Raw genomic sequence first — 21,949 nt, 5'->3', positions numbered from 1 at the left:
GTGCCATCTGTCTTCTGAACTCACAACCCAAACATGACACAAGAATATTACAGGTTTCAGTAACTTTCTGTTTTTGTAATTATCATTAAAAAAAAAAAAAAAAAAAACCTGATATCGTAAATTTCTTCATTAACATATCATTAAAATACTCACAAGTTCTTTGTTGAGTTGTGAAAGTTCTGCTGTATACACCTTCACTCTATTCTGGTATTTAGGACGAATGTTTGGTGGCATTCCTTTGACTTCTAGATCCATTTGTTCTAACTAAAATGATAAAAAACAGAAATTTAATTAACAATTCTAGTAAAATTAATTAATTTTAACTTCTTTAAACCCCACATCAGACCTACTTTTTCATATCATGCATGATTACCTGGGGGTTTCTGATGTTAAAAGCTTATGCCCCTATGTTAAAAGCTTATAAAATGACCTCATATAAATATTTTTCATTCTTTTTTTTTATCCCGGTTAAAAAATTAATGTAGTTAAATTCTGAAATATGATTTTCATAGCCATAATAGTGTTTTATTAAAAAATTACTTTATAACTTAATTGGTCACACAAGCATTTTTTTTGCAGGTTGAGAATCAGCCTGTGTGACAAACAGGATAATAAAGTACAGTAATAAATTTTTCATCAGTATACCATACAGATAAGTAACTTATAATAAATGCAGTAGTTAAGTTTAAAAAAAAAGAAACTTAAAAAAAAAAAAATGGTCTTAAATAACACCCATTTCTCTACATATTCCATTTTTAGTAGCATGTATATAATGCAGTCACCTTGTGTGGAAATTTGTCCTTGATATTTTTTTTCTGGTGACACAAACAAATTTATATTACAAAAATAAAATAAATTTTAGTGTAAATAGTTTTTTCTATATTTTTTAATTTCTTATACTAAGTGCTCTCTTTATAATTATATATTTTTATTCTTAAAAAAATAACACAATAGTAAATATAGTTTTTATCAAATGTTTTTTCTCTTACTGCCATTACCAATATTTATAAACATTACTAACCAAAAAAAAAATATAATAAAAAAAATAATAAAAATAAACAAATAATAATAAAAAAAAAAAACAAGAACTAATTTTGGGCTGATACACAATTCTGCACTCGCCACTGCCAAACTTTCTTGAGCAATTTCTTGGAGTGTTTAGGGTGTTTGAAACACCCCAAGTGACCAAGAGAAAAACATTTGATAAAAAACTCTATATTTACTATATTTGACTCTATTTTGACTCTATATTTGACCCTTGAAGTGCTAACTACTATTAAAATTATTTTACTTCCATCTGACTGCCATTCATTTTTTCTCCGTAAGCTACTGCATTATTCGATGCTACATTTTTGGCAAGAAAAATTTAAAACTCATTAGAGTTTTTTAAACACACATCATGTCCATTTTGGTTAATTAATTAGAATTAATAATTTTTGAAAAATACAGAAAGACACAACAGAATTCCAGTTATTAGAATACCAGCTATCTAAAATTTTGATTAGATTATCTGAAAAGTTTTTTTCCTCCTCTTATTTTTTACACTAAGGAACTGATATAATATTTGATTATGTTTTGATGTGAGTGTGCTTTATTATTTGACAGTAAAAAAAACACACACATTCACAACTGGTTCCTTCACCAGCAACCAGGCACTAACAATTTATTCTGTAATTAATGAGAAAAGATTGGAAGAGAATTATGCGTCAACATGAACAGAGATGAGGACTAAAAGAAAACAGGAATGCTGGGGTCAAGCTGGGCCTTGTAATGTTTGAGTATTTAGCCATGTTCTTTCCATGCCAGCTTGATGCTTCTGCACCTAAGAGCTGATTTGGTCTCAGAAAAAGATTTTTCATTCACACATTCATACCTCTAACTTGAACACTTTCACTCATCAGCAGTCACTCTTTCATGCATTCTCTTAATACTATTTTGTGCGTGCGTGTGTGCGCGTGCGCGTGTGCGCACACACGCACGCACAAAATAGTATTAAGAGAATGCATGAAAGAGTGACTGCTGATGAGTGAAAGTGTTCAAGTTAGAGGTCGCGTGAGCGTGTGTGTGTGTGAAGATTATATGCTGTATCTCCTGATGAATAACATATTTGTACATTAATCAGGATAGGGAACATTTCTATTTACACCTTTTTATTTTGATACAATCAGCCTTTTGGGAGGACGAAGGGTTTCATGAATTCAAGAGTGGTCAGTAGTGCAAGTATTATGTGAAGAAAGTAATTCCACACTTCAGAGAAGGATGTCAACAGGCATATAGTTAGTCAATAAAGCCTGCAGGCAAGCCAGAAGGGGAAAGAACTGTCCAAGTCACATATGTGAGGCATTTGGATTGGTTTCCGTTGCCTCATGGCCACAGAAACCAATCCAAATGAGAAGGGGGGGGGCAGTGGTGTATTCGGGCTGGAATGCACCGGAACAACATTCCAGTACTTTTTTATAAATTTCATAAGAGAAGATCATTAAATTTATACACCTAATATTATGAAACAATGGCATAATCAAAGGGGAGGGAGAAATATCTATTTTACCCATTGCTACTAAAAATATATATTAATAGTAATCTTTAAAATTAATAGATTTCTTTAAAAAATTATTTAAAAACAAAAATATAAATTTCGCAATGAAACTTGAATGTTTCTTACTAAAGTACAATGTGTTAGATAAAGAGATGCAATGAACGAGATATACTGTGATGTGTGCAAACGCTGCATTTTGATTCACCATTTGTAATTATCATTAAAAAAAAAAAAAAAAACCTGATATCGTAAATTTCTTCATTAACATATGTAATTCTGTTTTTGTCTATTCCCGAATGCTAGAACTGGTTGTTCTATGAACTGTGAGTCTGAAGTCTGGTTCAGTTACTGTACAGTTGATGTGGCATTATCATATAGTCTTTTGGAGAAGAGTGTTCCGGTACTATTTTTTTTTTTAGAAATACACCTTGGGTTGGGGGGGGGGAGATTTAAGTCTGAAATGTAGCCCAAAAGGAGGTAGGGTGTCAGTAGTGCTGTTTGTATTGTGGGTTTTGGTATCTTGGGAATTTATTGGGAGAGCAGCATTCACATTTGGATAAAGATGGTTTTATTTCTGATAGGAAGGCTGTTAAGGCAGGCAATCATTTGTCTCCAGTACATCTCATAGAGGGAACAGGTATAGACAAAATGCGCCCAGTCCTCAATATCACTAAATAAGACTTTTCCACAGGGCTGAGATCAAGTTTGGTCAATTTTGCATTCACTTCCATGGCCAGCCAGCAGCAGTAAACCATAATAAAATCTTAGGGTCAGCAAATCTGACCTGTAGTATAATTTCAGGGTAATACTTCCTTTATCCTTCTGGTCCCATTTTGGCAGCCAATGCTTCATGAGGTATTCCCATATTCGCTTCTTTTCCTGTTTTATGTCAATTTCCAGATGTAGTGTGATATCTATAATTTGAATGGGTCAGAGTCTGTGCTGGTGACAGCTGCTGATGCTCTGAAATACAATCAAGAGGTTTTATTTTATTTTCTTTTTTTTTATGGCCCAAAACATGGTCAAGTGGGAACCTTCCCCAAGTAGCAGTGCAGCGATAGATATTCTTATGCATATGTGAGTCACTGCAGATATTAGCAGCAAAGAAAGAAGAGGCAGGTGACAGAAATACATGGAAGATAAAGACTAAAGAGGGAGAATATCTCTACTTATTCATTGCTGCACAATACAAAAGATGGAAATTCTCTTATGCTATTTTATTTTCTGAACATTGTGAGGGGAACTGATTATGATGAAGACATCAAACATGTTCTAATGTGTGTGGGTGCCAGTGAGTTGCAGTACCCATTAAATCAGGATGAGTCATATGGTGAATCAACCCAACATAGGTCACTGCAATCAATGAATATTTAATGCAAAAATGGGGGCTGCACTAAGCACAAAATCATAATTTTCCTTTTAGAATCAAATATATCAAAAGGAAAAAAAATTTCAAAAAATAAAAAATATATATAAAATCTAAAAATATTTTCGGATATTTTAATACATTTATTATTAATGAGATTAATATAATTTTTCTAATAAAGTTTATACGAAAGTGTGAAACTACACTCTGTTTAATTATGACATCTGAGCAGCCTGCAACAGCAACTGATAATTGTGTGTTTGAAAAGAAAAAAGCTAAAACATGATTCAACTGGTGCAAAAGTTAAACATTATTCTCAGTTTGAAGACAATGGATGATGCATGAGATTTATCCATGCTGACAACTTCAGTGAGATCTGCTTGTAAAAAAAAAAAATAAAAAAGAAATCTCCACAAAATGGTTGCCACCAAAGTACAATAATGGGAACAAGAAGCGACATAACCCTGGGGGACTCCACTAATAACATTAGTCCACGAAGTGCAGTGTCCATTGATAACCACTCTGTCTTCTCCCACTCAACCATCCTTTCATCCATTGTAGCAACTTGCCCTTAATGCCATACTGCTCCAATTTGTACAGTAGTCTTCCATGTGCCACAGTATCAAAAGCTTTCCCAACCATAGGGATAAATATGCAGCCCAACTCACATGAATGTTAAGTAATGTTACTTACATTTAAAATTAATTGATTTTACATAAACATATTATAGCTGCTAGTTGTGATCCCACATTATGGAAATCTAATACAGCCAGTAATACCAAAGTTAACCACTTATTTAAATATTTGTTAAGTCACATGTTAACTATTATACAAAACTGGAAACCCATATCAGGATGAATGTAGATATACTGGAAAGAGGTCCTTTAAAGAGGTATTCTTACAAGGAGAAACTCCAGTTTTTCAGGTTATCATATATAGAAATAAATTACCCATGTTGTAAATGACTGATATTTTTAGAAATTTAAAAGGGTAAGAGAGTAAATAAATACTGGAGATATCTTGGATAATTATTTTTTTCCCTTTAGGTGGCAAACTAGAGGATATGTATTTTAAGTTATATGAGATAGTGGTCAATGGTAATATGGGAAGTGGATTTAGTGCCCTGGGCCTGGACCCTGTATGGTGGGGGGGGGGGAAAGAGGACTGAGCCTTGATTGCTATTTAAAAGTTAAAAAAAAAAAAAAAAAAAAAAAAAAGGCAAAAAATGGGCAACTCGTCATAATGACAAACAGATATTGTTATTTGGTTTTTAGGAGCATTAGCAACTAAGGCCATATTGCTCCGGGGATATGCGGTGGTCATTCCCTGACCTTTCCGCATCCTCCATATTTCGTGGTCAAGGGCTCGAACCCCAGTCTAATCAAGAAGTGTGTGCTATGCACTGCTGCTCCTGCCCACCTGGCTACGGAGGCACCTGACAAACAGATATATGTACACTACACACCCAAAATGTATTTTAACATCCTTCACAAAGTCCAACTTGAATTTAATCAAGCATCTTTGAGATAAACTGTCTTGGGCCAGGACCCTGTGGGCATAGGATTCTGAAGGTGTGTGGGTGTCATTTAATAGTTATAAAAAATAGGGGAGGGCCTGGTGAGGAGAGTTCTTCTTGTAGACTACAATGCTCTCAATGCCATTTCATTTGTCTATTCCCTCTAATAATTTGCCCCAAACCTTTACATTTATTAAAACTATTCACATCCAGAACACTAAGTGGAAGTTTATTCCAAATATCAATTGCTTTCTAGATGAATGCACATTTCAATACATCTAATCTGCAACCATCCTTTTCCAATTTAAATTTATGTCCCCTTGAATATGCCATCAGCACAGTGTTTACTTAATCTTTTAAAGTCTTATTTCACTTCAATTAAGCCACCACGCAAATTCTTAGTTTTCAGAGACTACAAACAAAATATCATTCTTTCTTGGTAAGAATATCCTCTTGTGCCCTCAATTATCTTGTTGCTTTTCTCTTCATTCCTTTCTAACAGATCCATGTCCTACCTAAAATGAAGTATCAAAACTTGTACACAGTACTCCTAACTATTACTTTATACAATGGGATAATCACCTCTTTGTCCCTACTGGCAAAGTTCCTTTATATCACCGATGAGCTGTTCTGCAGGTCACTAATTGTGACAGACAGATATAGATTACTCTCCCCAAAAAGTAATTGGACATCCCTTCCAGAGTGCAACCTGAATTCGATCAAATACCTTTGAGATGAACTGGAATGCCAGTGCAGGGTATACAGCTCACTTCTTCAACTAAACTAGTGATTTCATTGAAAGAGAAATGGACACAAATTAATCCTTATAATTATGGTTGCACTGCTCAGAGAACTTTTCATACTTTACCTCTTCATACAATTACCCTCGGGCCGCTTTCTTTTTCAACTACCATGAGTTCAATGTCCCTCAAATGGTATAGTATTCCAGGATTACTGCTACCCAAATGCAGTTCCCTGCATTTGTCAAAGTTAATTTTCTTTTTTTTTCTTCATCAGTTCTCCACTTCCCCTACAAACTTTATCCCTTGACCTGCTCTTGCTTTTCTTCATTTTCTGTACCACATGATATTCAGCCTCATGTTCAGCTTCTTCTAGTCATGTTCTTAAACCAGACTAATATCCTTTTCTCTTCTGTGTGCACAACACATTTTAACACTCATCTCTTTGTTGCCACCTAAACCAATAAGAATATCTTCATCATTTAATAGCCTTTTTTTTTTAATGTACTTATGCTCTGCTTTACTTCATTCCAACTTCAAGCCAAGTTTGTAAATAGCACTTTTTACGTAATAATTTTAATACTGGTCTTTGTTTTTATTTTTTTTGCATCCAGCTCACCTTCAGAACTGTTATAAAAAAAAAAAAAAAAAAAACCAATCTTCAATTGCTTCCTTCAGTACAAACCATTTATGACATTGTGGTACAGAGTACTGATATAGGCAATACTTGGATGTTGCTATGTAGTTTTGTAGCAGTGTAATCAGTATCACAAGAGGCATATAAACTATAATTTATAGCAATACAAATGTATTTTAATAACTTAACTTTATCACATAGTCAGTGTCATCGTGGTATGGTAGGCATCCAGGCAAATACCTAGGGTGCCATTCTGGTAGGGGTGCTGGGCCGTCGTGGGGATTATTTACTTTTAATTTAAAAAGGGCACCAAATGCTTGATTTGCCTAGGGTGCAAAAATATCTCATGACGGCACTGCATATAGTATATAAAAAATGGCATTAATATTTACAGAGCTTCTGTATTAGTGATTTGGCACGAATATAGTATCACATATCTAGTAGTGCAGCACATAGGTTCTAATCACATAGTTTGGCACATATTTTTTTTTTATTTTAGCTAAGAAACTTTATTCTAGTAAGGCTATAACTAATTTAAAACTATGAATGTAATGGTATAGCGTAATACATATAATGTAAACTTGATAGCGTAATACATATAATGTAAACTTCATAGCGTAATACATATAACATAAACTTAATAACATAATACATATAACGTAAACTTGATAGAATAATATGTATTATACACTTAGGTTTCTATCAGTAGAGTTGTTATTCTCAAGTTAAATTGAATTTAAACAAAAATCTTGCCTCAGATTAGAGCAGCAAAGCAATGGGCTCAAAGAAGTGGGAGTGCTGTGACTTGGGGAGAACTGAAGGGGGTTTTCCTATGAATCATGGCCTGACAAAATGTGCTACTTGAAAGATGTTTGCATATTATCTTAATGGGACATAATGTAGACAAGGGAGGATATCTTTGTTTGTGTGTGTGTGTGTGTGTGTGTGTGTGTGTGTGTGTGTGTGTGTGTGTGTGTGTGTGTGTGTGTGTGTGTGTGTGTGTGTGTGTGTGTGTGTTTAGTGTAAAGAGTGAGGAAATTAGGCACAAACTTTGCATTCTGATGGGAGTTTATGAGAGCTTGAAGAATGAGAGGGATGCTTTTGAAGGAATTAAAATGGGGAGACCATCAAGTTCTCAGCTGCCCAAATCAATGCCAGATCCCTCATTTATGCGTCAGACAAAACAGTGGCAAACCTCAAGGCAGAATGCACTAGTCTCACAGGAGGTAATTATTGTTGGTAATTCTATTATCAGGAAAACGGGAAATATGTTGTGCAAAAAGGATAGGTGGAATAGAACCAGGATATGTCTACCAGGACCAAAAGTATATTACGTTGTAGAGTAGATATCTTTAAGGGCACAAAAGGTGATATTGTTGTACACATAGGCATGAATGATATTAAGAGTAAAAGCTCTGAGGACATACAGTAGAACTTCAATTGTCGGTCACCTTATTTACCATCACTTAACCCCACTACGCTGTATTGCATTGTGATATTGGTGCAATGTATCACTCAGTCTTTGTATACAACTTACTGTATACAATTGTACTTCAACCTCTCATTTCACATTTTAATAATTTTTATTTTGTAAACTCATTGAAATGACAGAGAAACGTAAAAAGTAGCATTGGGATTATGACAAAAAATTGAAACAATCAATCGTCTAAGAAAAGGTGAAAGTGCTACAAGTATAGCATTAGTTTATGGAATAGGAAGAAAACAGTAAATGATATAAAGCTTGATGCAAACAAAATTGAAAACCACGCGTTGAAAATGGAAACCACTGACAGTAAGGTTAAAAGTCTTAAAACAATGAAGCTTGCTAAAAATGAACAATTGGACACTGCAAGGTTTCAATGGTTTGTTCAAAAACAGCCAAGGAATTCCACTGTCGGGACATATATTAATCGAAAAAGCCAATGAAATCAATAAAAAAGTAGGAGGAGATCTTTCATTCAAAAAGTAGGAGGAGATCTTTCATTGGATGGTTGGACAAATTTAAGTTTCACCATGGTATTCAACAGTTGTCGATCCACGGTGAGAAGCTAAGTGCAGCTAATGAAGCAATTTCTGTTTATTGGGAAAAACTACAGAAGGAAATAGCTGATTGAAGTTTGGTTAAAGACCAAATATACAACTGCGATGAGAATGGCCTTAATTGGAAGGCACTACACTGGCCTCAATGATTGAACATATGGCACCGGGATATAAGATGCAAAAAGATCGCATCACTATAATGGTATGTGCTAATGCCAGCAGTAGCCAAATTGCCTTTGGTTGTTATAGAAGAACCAAAAAAGCCTAGATCATTTAAAAATATTAATTTAAATGCTTTGTCAGTTAAATATTTCTCACAAAACAATGTGTGGATGAGCCAAGATATATTTCATGATTGGTTTCATAAAATATTTGTACCATGTGCAAGATCACATTTGGCATCAAAAGTTTACCACAACAGGCAATGCTACTGATGGACAATGCGCCTATTCATCTCATACATGTATGTGATTTAAAAAGCAATGATAGCAAAATATCATGCCACTTTCTGCCAGCAAACACGAAATCTCTCATTCAACCGAGGGACCAAAGCATGATTGAGAGTATGAAACATCGTTATCGCAAAATATTCGTTCAAAAACTTGTTTCGGCAGAAAATAAATTAGATTAGATAGTTTTGGAAAAGCTACACTATAAAAGATGCAATTTTCAATGTTGCTGATGCCTGGAATGATGTTCCAGTTCAAGCAATAAAAAGAAGATGGAATAAGTTGTGGCCAGAAATATATTGAACTGATACAGAAACCATTCCAAAAGAAAGTAAAATTTTGCAGTTATGCTTGGATGTTCCTGGTTCTAAAAATATTTCGATGGAGGAAGTAAATGATTGCCTGGATATGGACAAAATGGATATTGGATGTGAAATTTTAAACAATGAAGTTGTGCAAAGAGTGATGACAATTTCGGATGATTCTGAAACTGAAGAAGAAAAATCTGCTGCTGATGGAACAACAAACATAATTAGCCACTGTAAAGCTGAAACTAAGTTTAACTATATAATATCGGTGTAGATACACCATAGTTTACCCATAAATTTGAACTACGCATGTAGTGTAAAAGGCACCCACAATTGAGATACTATTAAACGATGCCTTTTACACTACATACGTAGTTCAAATTTATGGGTAAACTATGGTGTATCTACACCGATATTATATAGTTAATTACCTAAACCCATAAGAAATTATGCCTTGTGCATTTCCGAAATTGAGTGGTTTGAGGTACAAACCACTCAATTTCGTAACATTGCCACCCTTTTGGGAGGCAATGTTATGAAAGGTTTCCTTTAAATTTCTTTAATGACATTACAACAAAGTTGTATGTATGTAATATTTGTTTTATTTTAAATTTTTTATGATGTTACAAGACCAATGTAAGTCAAAATATTAAAAATAGGTGTGTACTGTATGTAGATATCTGTACTATGATTTTTTGATGACCTGTTAAAAAAATAAATAATAATTAAAGTTTAATTAAATTTCATTAGGTTATGTATTATGTAATAAAATAAACAAGTTAGATGACCCAGTTTATTACATGTATAATGGTTTTAATGTACATATTCTATTATTTGTCATGGTCTCAGTCCCATACCTTGGTGGATAATTGAAACAAGTACACTTAACAAGTACAATACAATGTTGGGAAAAAAGCAGAGAGTTAGGATTAAATTTGAACGTGTCTGCAATCCTGCCCAGATGCAATAGGAAGGAGTACATGTTGAGAGCCTTATCAATCAATTTAGCCCTGGAGAGACTTTGCAAGGCTCATGAGGTAGAATTTTTCACAGCATGGCCTGTGTTTGTTAACAGAGGAGACTTTTTACAAGGATGGTATACACTTAAATAGAAAGAGTGCAAGAAAATTTGCTGATGCTATCGAGGCAATATTAGGTGGATCAGAAAACTGATGGCTTAATGATACTGATGAAGGTATATCAGGCTTAATATCTTAATTTGCAGATGATACAAAGGTTGGCAGGGTGGTTAATTAGCATTAGCAGAGGCATATGATGCAAGAAAGCAAGCTTATGCAGCATCAGCCAAAAAAAAAAAAAAAAAAAACCCCTTCCACTTCACCCCTCCATTCGTTGTAATGACAGTAATCAGGTTAACCTACTGAAACAAGATCTAAAAAAAAATTAGGCAGTTGAAGTTCAATATTGGCAAATTTTTACTGCGCATATGGGTAGCAATAATCCCAGATTACCTACAAACTGTGTGGTATTACACTCAGGATAGTGGAAAATGAAAAAGACCTGTGAGTAATTGTGCCGTCAGATATGAAGTTTTCTAGGCAGTATAGACAAGCTGCCAGGACAGTTCATGGTGTTTGTCTATAATATACAGGAACTTTGCTAGCAGTAATAAGGAAGTGATTATCCCATTGTATAAGGCAATGGTTAGGCCACATCCTCAGTACTGCATACAAACCTGGAGGCCTCATTTTAGAAAGGATGCTGATTGATGGAACAAGTGGAAAGAAGAGCAAAGAGATTGGTGAAAGGAATGAAAGGGTGGTCTTACAAAGAAAGGATTCAGTTCTGCAAACTGCAGCATCTGGAAACCTGCAAGGTGATCTGACTGAGGTGTTTAAGGTTTTGAATGGATTGAGCAAGCTCAATACTAATGGCATTCTTCCTCTTGCTCAGACTACACACGAAGGGGCATTAATTCAAAATGAGGAAAGATGGCTTCAGGATTGATGTGCGGAGGTTTACATTCATCCAACAGGTGGATGATTGTTGAAAAAACTTCCATCTGTTGTGGAAGTGAGCAGTTTGAATAAATTAAAGGAAGAACTAGACAAATTATTGGAGGGGATGGACAAGTGATGTGGTAGGTTTTTTTTTTTTTTTGGCTGATGCTTTATAAGTTTGCTTTCTTGCATCATATGACACTACTACTTGTAAGAATTATATAATGCTGAATAGTAAGAAAGGGCATTTGATATTGCCATCACTGTTTGAAAAATTTCAGCAAAAAGGATATGCAAATGTATTATCAAACAATGCCTTAATGTTGCCATTTTCATTTATAACTTTTCCTTCTGATTGATTTTACTTCTTTTACAAAGTGTGAAATCTTTTGTTTGTTTGTTGTTTCTCTGGAGATTTATTAGGCACATCGGCAACTATGGCCATAGTATGCCACAAAGCATGAAATCATCCTGATAAAAAGTTCAAAACTGTGCCATTAAATTCTTGTTTGTGAAAAATCTGCCCTGCACAAACAGAATGCATACATAAAAAAGAAGGCATCTGTAATTCAGACTGCCTTCTTTTTTCTACATTCTTTTTTCAGGTTGCCTTCTTTTTTCTACATAAAAAAGAAAGCGGTCTGAATTACAGATGATCCAAATAAGCAAGGTTTTACTGTATATATTATGTATAATAGATATGATGAATGACAGGTTTATGAATGATAAGTATTATGTAATGTTATGTCAAAAGAACTTAAAAAAAAAAAAAGAAAAAAAAAAAAAAAAAAGAGAAATAATTTAAATATACAAATGTAAACTGAGTCACATTTATTTAGAGGGCATCTATTAAGTTACAGAGAGCATTGTGTATTGGCAAATTTTCATTAGATGTTATGCAATTATATGGATCGTTTGTTTTTTTTAGTTGAATGTATACTGTTTGTAACAGAATTGTATATTTAAAAACACACCCCTAATCTATTCTCATTTTTACTGTAGTTTCATTTAAAAGATCTGGAATGAAGAGGAAGTAATAATAATAATAATAAGAGAAAGCTAAATAAGGGATATACACATTATATGTAAGATAAAATGAATATGGAAGGTAGAGTTTAATAATGGAGACAAAGTAAACATGTGAATTGAATGAGAGTGTTCCTTAATTATTCAACAGGAGGAAGGGAGGGTCATACACACACCTTTAAGTATTCTGCTTCACCCCAACTGTTTTTTGTATCTGCACTATCAGTTTTGGTTATATTTGTAACATATTTGTCATTCTACATAATTATTGTTAATTTATATTATATTACAACAGCACATTCAGATGTGACTGCTTAGCACCTTCCAATGTCTGTCTAATTATTTATCTATTTTCTGTTTTATGTATTCTTATTAATTTATCTTTTACACTTTACTGTAGATACCCAAGTACAAGTCGACTTTGAGTGTAAGTTGACCCTTAGTTTTGGGGAAAGTCAGAAAATGTACCGATCTGTTCAATATATAAGTTGGTATTACAAAATGTGGTTTAAGGGCATAGTGGACAGTGCTTGATTTTGTATATTTCATCATAAAGAAATGGGTAGAGTGTACAAAACTATTTGATCCAAAATCTTTTTCTAATAGTAAATGACTGGAATATTTATTCTGATGTATTTTCTAAAATCAGAGATTTTGTTTATCACTTCCCTTAATACTAAATGAATAACAACTATTTGACATTGTCTTATTGACAAACAATTTAAAAATGCAATTTTATTCAGAGCCATTAAGTCCTCATTTTCATCATTCTCACTGTTGCCAAAAAGTAGTTTAAGTAGCTTGTTTTCAATTTTACCTATATTTGCACTTTTTATGAAAGTATTAGTAACACTAGTTTTATGTGATTACCAGTGCCACCAACTGCACTTCTGATTAAAACAAAGGAACTACTGTATAGCAAAAATGTGAATGCTATAGAAGTTGAGAAATCCAAGTGTTACCTGAATCTGTACTAAAAAACACTGCAAAACAAAAAATATCAACTAAATATACAATAATCTATAAAGAACTGAGAACAAGATGGACACACTAATATTACAAATTATTTTAAGTTTTTAACATAAATTTTGATTTATATATAGAAACTTAACATAATCTGCTTACTTAATGTGAACCCATACTTCTTTGATTTTGAAAATGTCCATTACTGACATACTTGACTAGCCACAGTAATCTGCATCTCAACATATACACACATATAAAAATCAATAATTTAGAAATTACTTTATGCCTCATGAAGTGTTACATAAGATGAGGAAATGCCAAATGTCACAGATTCCTGAAAAGTGTGTTATCCAAACTCCATGATGTATGTGCAATTACTATTATTTCAAATTGTACACATCATATAAAGATGTTTTTTGTTAAACTTTTTGCTTCATCAACTTTTTTATGTGTGCAATTCACAACCGCAGGCAAGGTAACTGTAGCACATCACTAACCTTGGAAATCCACCGTGACAGTATAGTGGTTTCTCTGCTTGTCACTTGTTTGAAGAGATACGAGTTCAATTCTTGTATATGAGAGGAATTTCTGAAAGCTTCATCAATTGGGACTTGGCCAATCTCAAGATGAGAGAGTAGTTCCCCCCCCCCCCGCCACTGAGTTATTCTGGGTTTTTCAGCTTGCACAACTATTTGAAATTGGCCAGTGAACACGAAGTTGTACAGACATAATACATATAGCACAATATGGTCTAAATCAATGCACCAACACCATGGTGCATTGATTTAGACCTTCCTGATGGAAAATGGAAAACCTTCCTGTGACTGCCATAACTTGAGGCTTAGAATGATGCTTTTCCAAGCATCATTCTAAGCCTCAAGTTAAAAAAAAATTTAAAAACAGTAGTCTGAAGAATAACAGCTGTCAGCTGTGATTAAGAACTGAGCTTGATTATCAATGAACCATCCAATCATACTGCAGCACGCATTTGACTGACATTAGGATATAAATTGCTTATGGAATTACAAACAAGGTTTCCTAAAGTCATTTAATTTCCAATTGTAACTATGGGTTTATTATTATTATTTTTTAAACTTAAGATCCAGAATACTTGGGAGTGTTCCTTGAAGTGAGTGATATGCTACAGTCGTGGTGGCTGCAGCATTGCTTTGAAGCTCCATCGGAATGTTGCACCTATTATACAGTGGTTTTCTGAATCAAAGATATGTTGACTTAAAAAAAATTTCAGCTTAAGTTGATTTTTTTTTGACAACTTCTGGTTATTTTTAATAACCGCAAATCTTATACATTCATATTTTATGCTACATACAGATAGAAAAAAAAAGCTAGTAAATAAATATTCTTACATATTTGAATATGATTTCTATCAGCAATAAAATACTGTAGAAGTAAAAAAATGTACTTACTAATTCATGAGTTTCTTCAATATGCTTTTCCACTTGATTAGCAATCACTTTCTTGTCAGCTATAAAACATTTTTTTTTTTGAAAATTTAAATACTGTTTTTAATTATATTTCTATATTTAGTTATATAGCATAGTAAGCATTTTTAAATGTACTGTGTATCAATTCTGTAGAGAAAGAACTTACAATAAAACAAGTACTACATTTTGGTAGCAATGAGTTCTCAATTACATGCTATTATATTTCATTCTTTTTTAATCTGTTAATTGGATTTTATAATACATATTTTCAGGGCTGGCCTTAAGCCGATTGGACCAATTGGGCCCTGTGCATTGCAGAAAAATTTTAATTAAACAAAAAAAAATGGAAAAAAAAAAAAAAAGATAAACAAAAAGAAAAAAAAGAGAGAAGAAAATGTTTTTACTTTAAAGTTTAAAAACTGATTTTGAAATGTATTTAAGTCGTGCGGGACTCTTGTGAAACCTGAAACGACTTTTTTTTTTTTAAATATGTTTTAAAAAAAATTATTAGCATTTTATCAATGAGTACAAAGGATGCAGACAAAAATAATGTTTTTATTTTTTTATTTATTTATTTATTTTTCAATTCATAATATGTGAAAACAGAAGTCTGTATAATTTATAAAGGTGGAAAAATTTTGGCCATTATCTAGGGCAGTGGTTCTCAATGAGGGCCATACTGTATTTCTGAGGGGACCAAGGGTAAAAGTCATAAAATTGGGGACCATGGAAACTGTTAAGTGAGCCATGAAAAGTTCACTTCTAAAATAAAATTATTACTGATATAAAAAAGAAATTAGTGAGATCTGCAAGGATCTCACTAAACTAAGGGACAATATTATTGTAATATTTTTTGTTAGGAGCATAACTGTATATTATGAATAAACAAAATATTATATGAGTAAAATTTCTATTATAAATAAAGATTGTAGTTAATAAACACCTTTTTTATTATTAATATTCCTTATATTATAAACATATAATACATATTATAAATAAAAAGTGCAGTTAATAAAGTACATATTTATTATAAATATTGCATTTATTATAATTAAACAATATATGAGGGGGGCCACAGAGGTGAATGAAACTCAGAAGTGGGCCACGAGCAAAAAAAAAAAAAAGGTTCAGAACCACTTATCCAGGGTAATCGTCTCAAGACCAATTTTTACACATCTCTTGAAATATCAAAATTAATTAATTTTCACACATATATGGGAGAGACATAAGGTGTAAAGAATTTCCGTATGGGCCAGACGCAAGGTGGTGTATACACCGATGAGCCAAAACATTATGGCCATCTACCTAATATGATGTTGGTCCTTCACGTGCAGCCAAAACAGCTCATACCCAGCAAGGCATGGACATTACAAGATTTCTAAATGCGAATTTTGCTATCTGGTACCAACATGTAACCAGCAGATCCTTTTAACTCCTGTAAGGTCCGTAGTTGAGATGCCACAGATTGGAGTTACTGTTCCAACACAAACCATAGATGCTCTATGGGATTGATGTCTGGGGAGTTTGGAGGCCAGGGCAATACCTGGAAGGTCTTCCTCATGTTCCTTGAACCAGTCTCACACAATCCGGGAAGTGTGGCATGGCACATTATCCTGCTGAAAGACGGCACTGCCAGAGGGAAAGCCTGTTGCCATGAAAGGGTGTACCTGGTCAGCAATGATGTTTAGGTAGGTGGTAGCATCAGAGTGCCTGGCACACGGATGACTGGACCCAGGGTATCCCAGCAGTACATTGCCGCCATCAGCTTGTTTTTGTCGTACGGTGCATCCAGGCACCATCACTTCCCCAGGTAAACAATGCACACGTACCCAGCCATCCACATGGTGCAATGGGAAATGCGATTCATCGGGCCAGACTACCTTCTTCCAATCACTCAAGGACCAATTTCGATGCTCGCATGCCCATTGCAGGCACTGTCATCGGTGAACCGTGGTTAGCACGGGCACTCGGAGCAGCCTGCAGCTACGCAGCCCCATTTAAAGCAGGGTTTGATGTACTGTGTTATGACACATTATTCCCATCACCAGCATTCCAATTACTGCCGAGTTGCACCACAGTTGTCCTTCTGTTGCCACGTACCATCCAGGAGAGCCTTCTCTCACATTGAGCATCAATGAGCTGTAGTCGTCCAACACCTCGCCAGCAGTTCGTGGGTTCCCCCTCTTTGGACCACTTTTGGTAGGTACTAACCACAACTGACAGTGCCGTTTCGGATATGCTCTGACCCAGTCATCTGGGCATTACAAATTGGCCTTTGTCAAAATTGCTCAAGCCTGCTGCCTTTCCCATCTAAAGAACAAGAGTAACACTGATTAACAGAGTGCAATATCAGGTGTTTTTATACCATGTCCCGACCCGCGCATGTGCCATAGTTTACCTGCAGTTGCTTCGATTTGCATAACAACTCGCTAGTCATAATGTTTTGGCTCATCACTGTAAATTTATGAAAATTCATTACTTTTGTATACCCACTGTATGGCCTAGCAACCTCGGTCGCTCCCACTGAATGCATCACTATAAACTTGTTTTGTAATGTTGGTGTGTTTTTATTTGAATAATTGTGCTCCTTATGTAGTTAAATAAAATTTATATTTTATTTATTCAATTGGAGCTGGAACGCGACAGTGTCAGAACTATGCCACTGTGGCTGCATTGGGGCTGAGCTTGAAAGGGGGCTATGAAATTTGGAAGACATTCATTTTTCAAGACAATTAACGAATTTCATTCAAATTGAGGAAAGATGGTTGTAGGAAAGATGTGTGGAAGTTTGCCTTTAGCCAGCGGGTGGTTGATTGGTGGAACAAACTTCCATCTGTTGTTGTAGAAGTTGATAGCTTAAACAGATTCAAGGCAGAACTTGACAAACATTTGGAGCGAGTGGATGGGTGAAATAAGGGTTTTATTTATTTATTTATTATTTTTTTTGGCTGATGCTATATAAGCTTGCTTTCTTGCATCACGTGCCTTTGCTAATGCTAAATGAGCAATTTTTTTAAAATGAAATGTAACAAATTCTATCAACCCAGCGACTGCCTGCCCGAGTACTGTTTAGCATTTAGACTGATGCCACACTTATAGAAATATTAGTAAATAAAAGATAGTCATGAAATATTCAGCAAAACCAGAGTCAAATATAATCACAGTCTGATTTTATTTTAGTGTTCGTGAATTTACGGACAGTATTGTTGTTTTTAATGCCCATCGCACTAGATTTGGCTTTTTTTTTTTTTTTTTTATCTGAAATGAAAAACTACAAGGACTGGGAAATGAGTTATTACTATACTAACGAGAAACACATCTGAATAGCGGACCTTTGATTCTCTCGTTCTGAAACTGACCAGAGCATTGGGAGGGATCCTTCCCATAATTAGCATTTGTTCCATGGTGTTCAGACAGCAGAATAATCAATGGCAGGCAGAGTAAAGCCTCTACTTTGGTCGCTCCAAAGCATTGTTTCGGTAAGTTTATGGTTTTGAGGTTCATTTGCCATTTTCACAACATTCTGCCCTTGTCTATTGCTTTCTTTCTATACAGCCAACAGGCCCCAGACACTGGTCATGAATAATACATTTTATAACCCTTTAATATGGATCTTTTCTGTTTTCGTTTGTTGTGGGAAAATTTGTTGCAATGTTACTTGAAGGAGAAACTGGGGAAATGAGTGTGGGAAACAAAACAAAAAAATTTAGCCAATCACATAGATTTTCATTTGCTTTATTGGCAGAAAAAGTTCTACAGCTCTTATCAAACAATGTACCATTCTGTGATTCTACATTTAAGTTTATCAGAACACGAAAAAATTTACTCATTACCACCATTGTTTTCTAACCTGTAATAGAAAGGCTGAAGATGTTAGTAAATTTATTATCCCCATTTTCATCTATATGGCCAATAATTTATACAGTTTTCATTCACAAATTGTGAATGTATAATTTGTGAATGTGGACCATTCACAAATATGAATGATCCATTATGTCGGCGATTGTCAAACGTTGTCCAGTTTTGATACTAATATTTGTTACTCATTACTGTAGATTTACTTATTTATTTACTTTATAATCTATACATTTTGTTGCAATTTGACAGAACGATTTGTAATTTTATTACTGTGGTGTCAGTCAATTTTTTTTTTTTTTTTATTGAAAATTTGTTGAAGGATCATTTACACATCATAGAAAGATATAACATGAATTTCAAAAGGTTATTTTTCTTGACTGCACCTTTTTTTTTTCCCCTTTTGCACTCAGTGAACAATGAATGCACATCTCTGAATAGAGAAGTATGCATTGATTTGCTTTATGTGCACAATACAATGCCAACTTCTTTTTTGTGATTCTGTAATAAGTGAATTTATTATTCCAGTTTTCATAAGTTTACACAATGGACCATTCACAAATTACGAATGGTCCATGATGTTGGCGATCAGCAAACGTATAGTTTGCAATAATAATATATATATATTACTCATTGCTGTAGATTTGTTTTATTGTATTTATTTATTTATTATTATTTTTTTTAATATTCTTTGCATTTTGTTACAATTTGACAGAACAATTTGTAATTTTATTACTCTGATGGCAGCAATTTTTTTTTATTGAAAATTTGTTGCTGGATCACTTACAGATCAGAGAAAGATATATTAACCCCAGGGGCTCACATCTCGTGAGTATGGGCTTGGCACACCCAGGGTCCTGAGCTGGATATCATCATTCTTCTTTTTCTTGGTGATTCCCTTCTACTTCTCTCTCTCCTCTCTCTCTCTCTCTCTCTCTCTCGGGGTAATTAGGAAATTTTTTTTTTTTTTTTTGGCTGATGCAGCATAAGCCTCAGGCTTCCTTGTACCATATGGCTAATGATGATAATAATAATGATATGAATTTGCACCAATCACTCAGAACTCTTCAACTTCCTTGTACCATATGGCTAATGATGATAATAATAATGATATGAATTTGCACCAATCACTCAGAACTCTTCAACTTCCTTTCTTTGAAAGTTTCGTGATCTCAAAGACACTAAATATAAGAACTGAATCTGCAAATTAGATGGTGATTATTTAAAGTGATTTTGTAAATATTGCAGTCCACTCTGACAGCCAAATTAAGTGATATCGAAAGGCACTGTAATACAAACGAAGCACAAGAAAGCCGAAGAGCCCTTTAGTTTTCAGCATTAGAGAGTATTGCCATTCAAGAAAATTGGCGACACAGGTGCAAAGACAGAAAGCAGCATAGCATTTTTCATAGCTGTATAAGAAATTAAGGGTAGTTGATCATTTGAGTGACATTTGTAAATTTTGTTTTTCAGACAGCAAGGTAAGTAAGGACTTCAAACTGCGAAGAACAAAACGTACTTCAATAATATGCAATGCTATAGCATCACGTTTCGTGGATAATTTAAAACCTGAATTAAGAAATAGAAACTCACGATGAAAGTAATGACATTAGTGTTATAAATATGTTGAGAATTGTAATACGGTACTATTTGAATTTCAAGGTCGATTTGTGGTAACTTTTCTTAACATAATCGAACTCAATGAATGCATTGCGGAAGAAATATGTAAATCTTTGAAAACATCGCTAAGAAGTAATGGATTAGAATTGCACAGACTTATTGCACTTGTACTGACAATGCATTCGTAATGGTTGGTATCAACAATGATGTATAAGAAATTAAAGGCTGAGATTACCTGTCTGGTTCTTATCAACTGTGTTATTGTCATTCACTCCAACTAGCAGTGTCTAGGTGGTGTTCCATGCCGTCGATGAGTGTCTGCTACGAAACATATTTTCTTATTATTCTCCCACTCACCTATTCAACAGGCTAAATATAAGAAAGCTTTACGGTTTAATGAATGTTGGAGTTTGTCATTTTATCACTGATAGAGCATAAAGTGCAGTTATTTTATAAAGTTTGTTATTCGACAAGTAAGTTAGAAACAAAACATGTAAGAAAACTTTTACTAATTCGTCTGCTGCCTTATAATTTCTTTTTTGAATGGAAAAAAAAAAAAAAAAAAGAAAGAATAATATAAGCTACACTAAAAGGAAAAAGAGTCCACAGAAGCACTAGAAAAAGAATTAAAGAAAATTCCAAAGTTGTTTTCTCCCCCCCCCCCGGGAGGGAGCAACATGAGCTCTTCCAATTTTTTCATTCACTTCAACAGAAACATCAGAAATAACAGCATCAACATCGGGTTCAGTATCTGCAACATCATCTTTTCCAGCACAAACTAGATATAGATGTAAAAAACCAAATGAACACCAATAAACTCAAACTATTAAAAAATTTAGTTAGTGAACAATATCCAAGTGACATTGCTAATTATCCAGACATAATAACAACGGATATGAAGAGATTTCATCGCATACAGAGGCTTGTTGTGTCAAGGAATTACATCATCTTACAACATGGACCTTTTATTATTATTATTAGCCACATGGTGCAAGAAAGCCTGAGGCTTATGCTGCACCAGCCAAAAAAAAATTTCTGAATTACCCTGAGAGAGAGAGAGAGAGAGAGAGAGAGAGAGAGAGAGAGAGAGAGAGAGAGAGAGAGAGAGAGAGAAAGTAGAAGGGAATCACCAAGAAAGAGAAAAATTATGATATCCAGTTCAGGACCCTGAGTGTACTAAGGCCATACTCACCAGATGTGAGCCCCTGGGATTTGTAGACCTAACGGCCTATTCCCAAAAAAATCAAAGCAACAGGTCATTTTCAGAAAGCTATTACAAAACAAACAAATTGGGCTTCAAAATGAACAGATTTTGGTTGTGTTATTCCCCAAAATTGGATACACTGTACTGTGAACCCTGTTGGATGCTCTCATCAAGTGGGCAGAATTCTGGATGGATAAAAGGAATAAAGGATTGGCAAAATATATCCAATAAAAGTTTGTCACAGACAGAGGTTTGTTATGTTAAAGAATTATGGATGGCA

The 21,949-nt window shown here is 34.2% G+C and overlaps 1 protein-coding gene across 1 annotated transcript in view; it reads right to left on the bottom strand.

Annotated features, from left to right (window-relative positions):
* The window catches only part of Vti1a (Vesicle transport through interaction with t-SNAREs 1a), a 116,546-nt gene that overhangs the window by 78,530 nt on the left and 16,067 nt on the right, over positions 1-21,949 (bottom strand). Inside the window, exons 2-3 of the mRNA XM_090380277.1 lie at positions 14,973-15,031; positions 154-264 (exon numbers count right to left, since the gene is read on the bottom strand). Coding sequence (XP_090236403.1) covers positions 154-264; positions 14,973-15,031 — 170 coding nt within the window. The remainder of the gene's footprint in view (positions 1-153; positions 265-14,972; positions 15,032-21,949) is intronic.

This window comes from Mastigoproctus giganteus, chromosome 8 (genome assembly GCF_048544385.1).
Source record: "Mastigoproctus giganteus isolate SK-2022 chromosome 8, ASM4854438v1, whole genome shotgun sequence".
Taxonomy (NCBI): Eukaryota; Metazoa; Arthropoda; class Arachnida; order Uropygi; family Thelyphonidae; genus Mastigoproctus; species Mastigoproctus giganteus.
The sequence above is the reverse complement of the archived record's forward strand: the minus strand, read 5'-3'. Positions and strand labels throughout refer to the sequence as shown.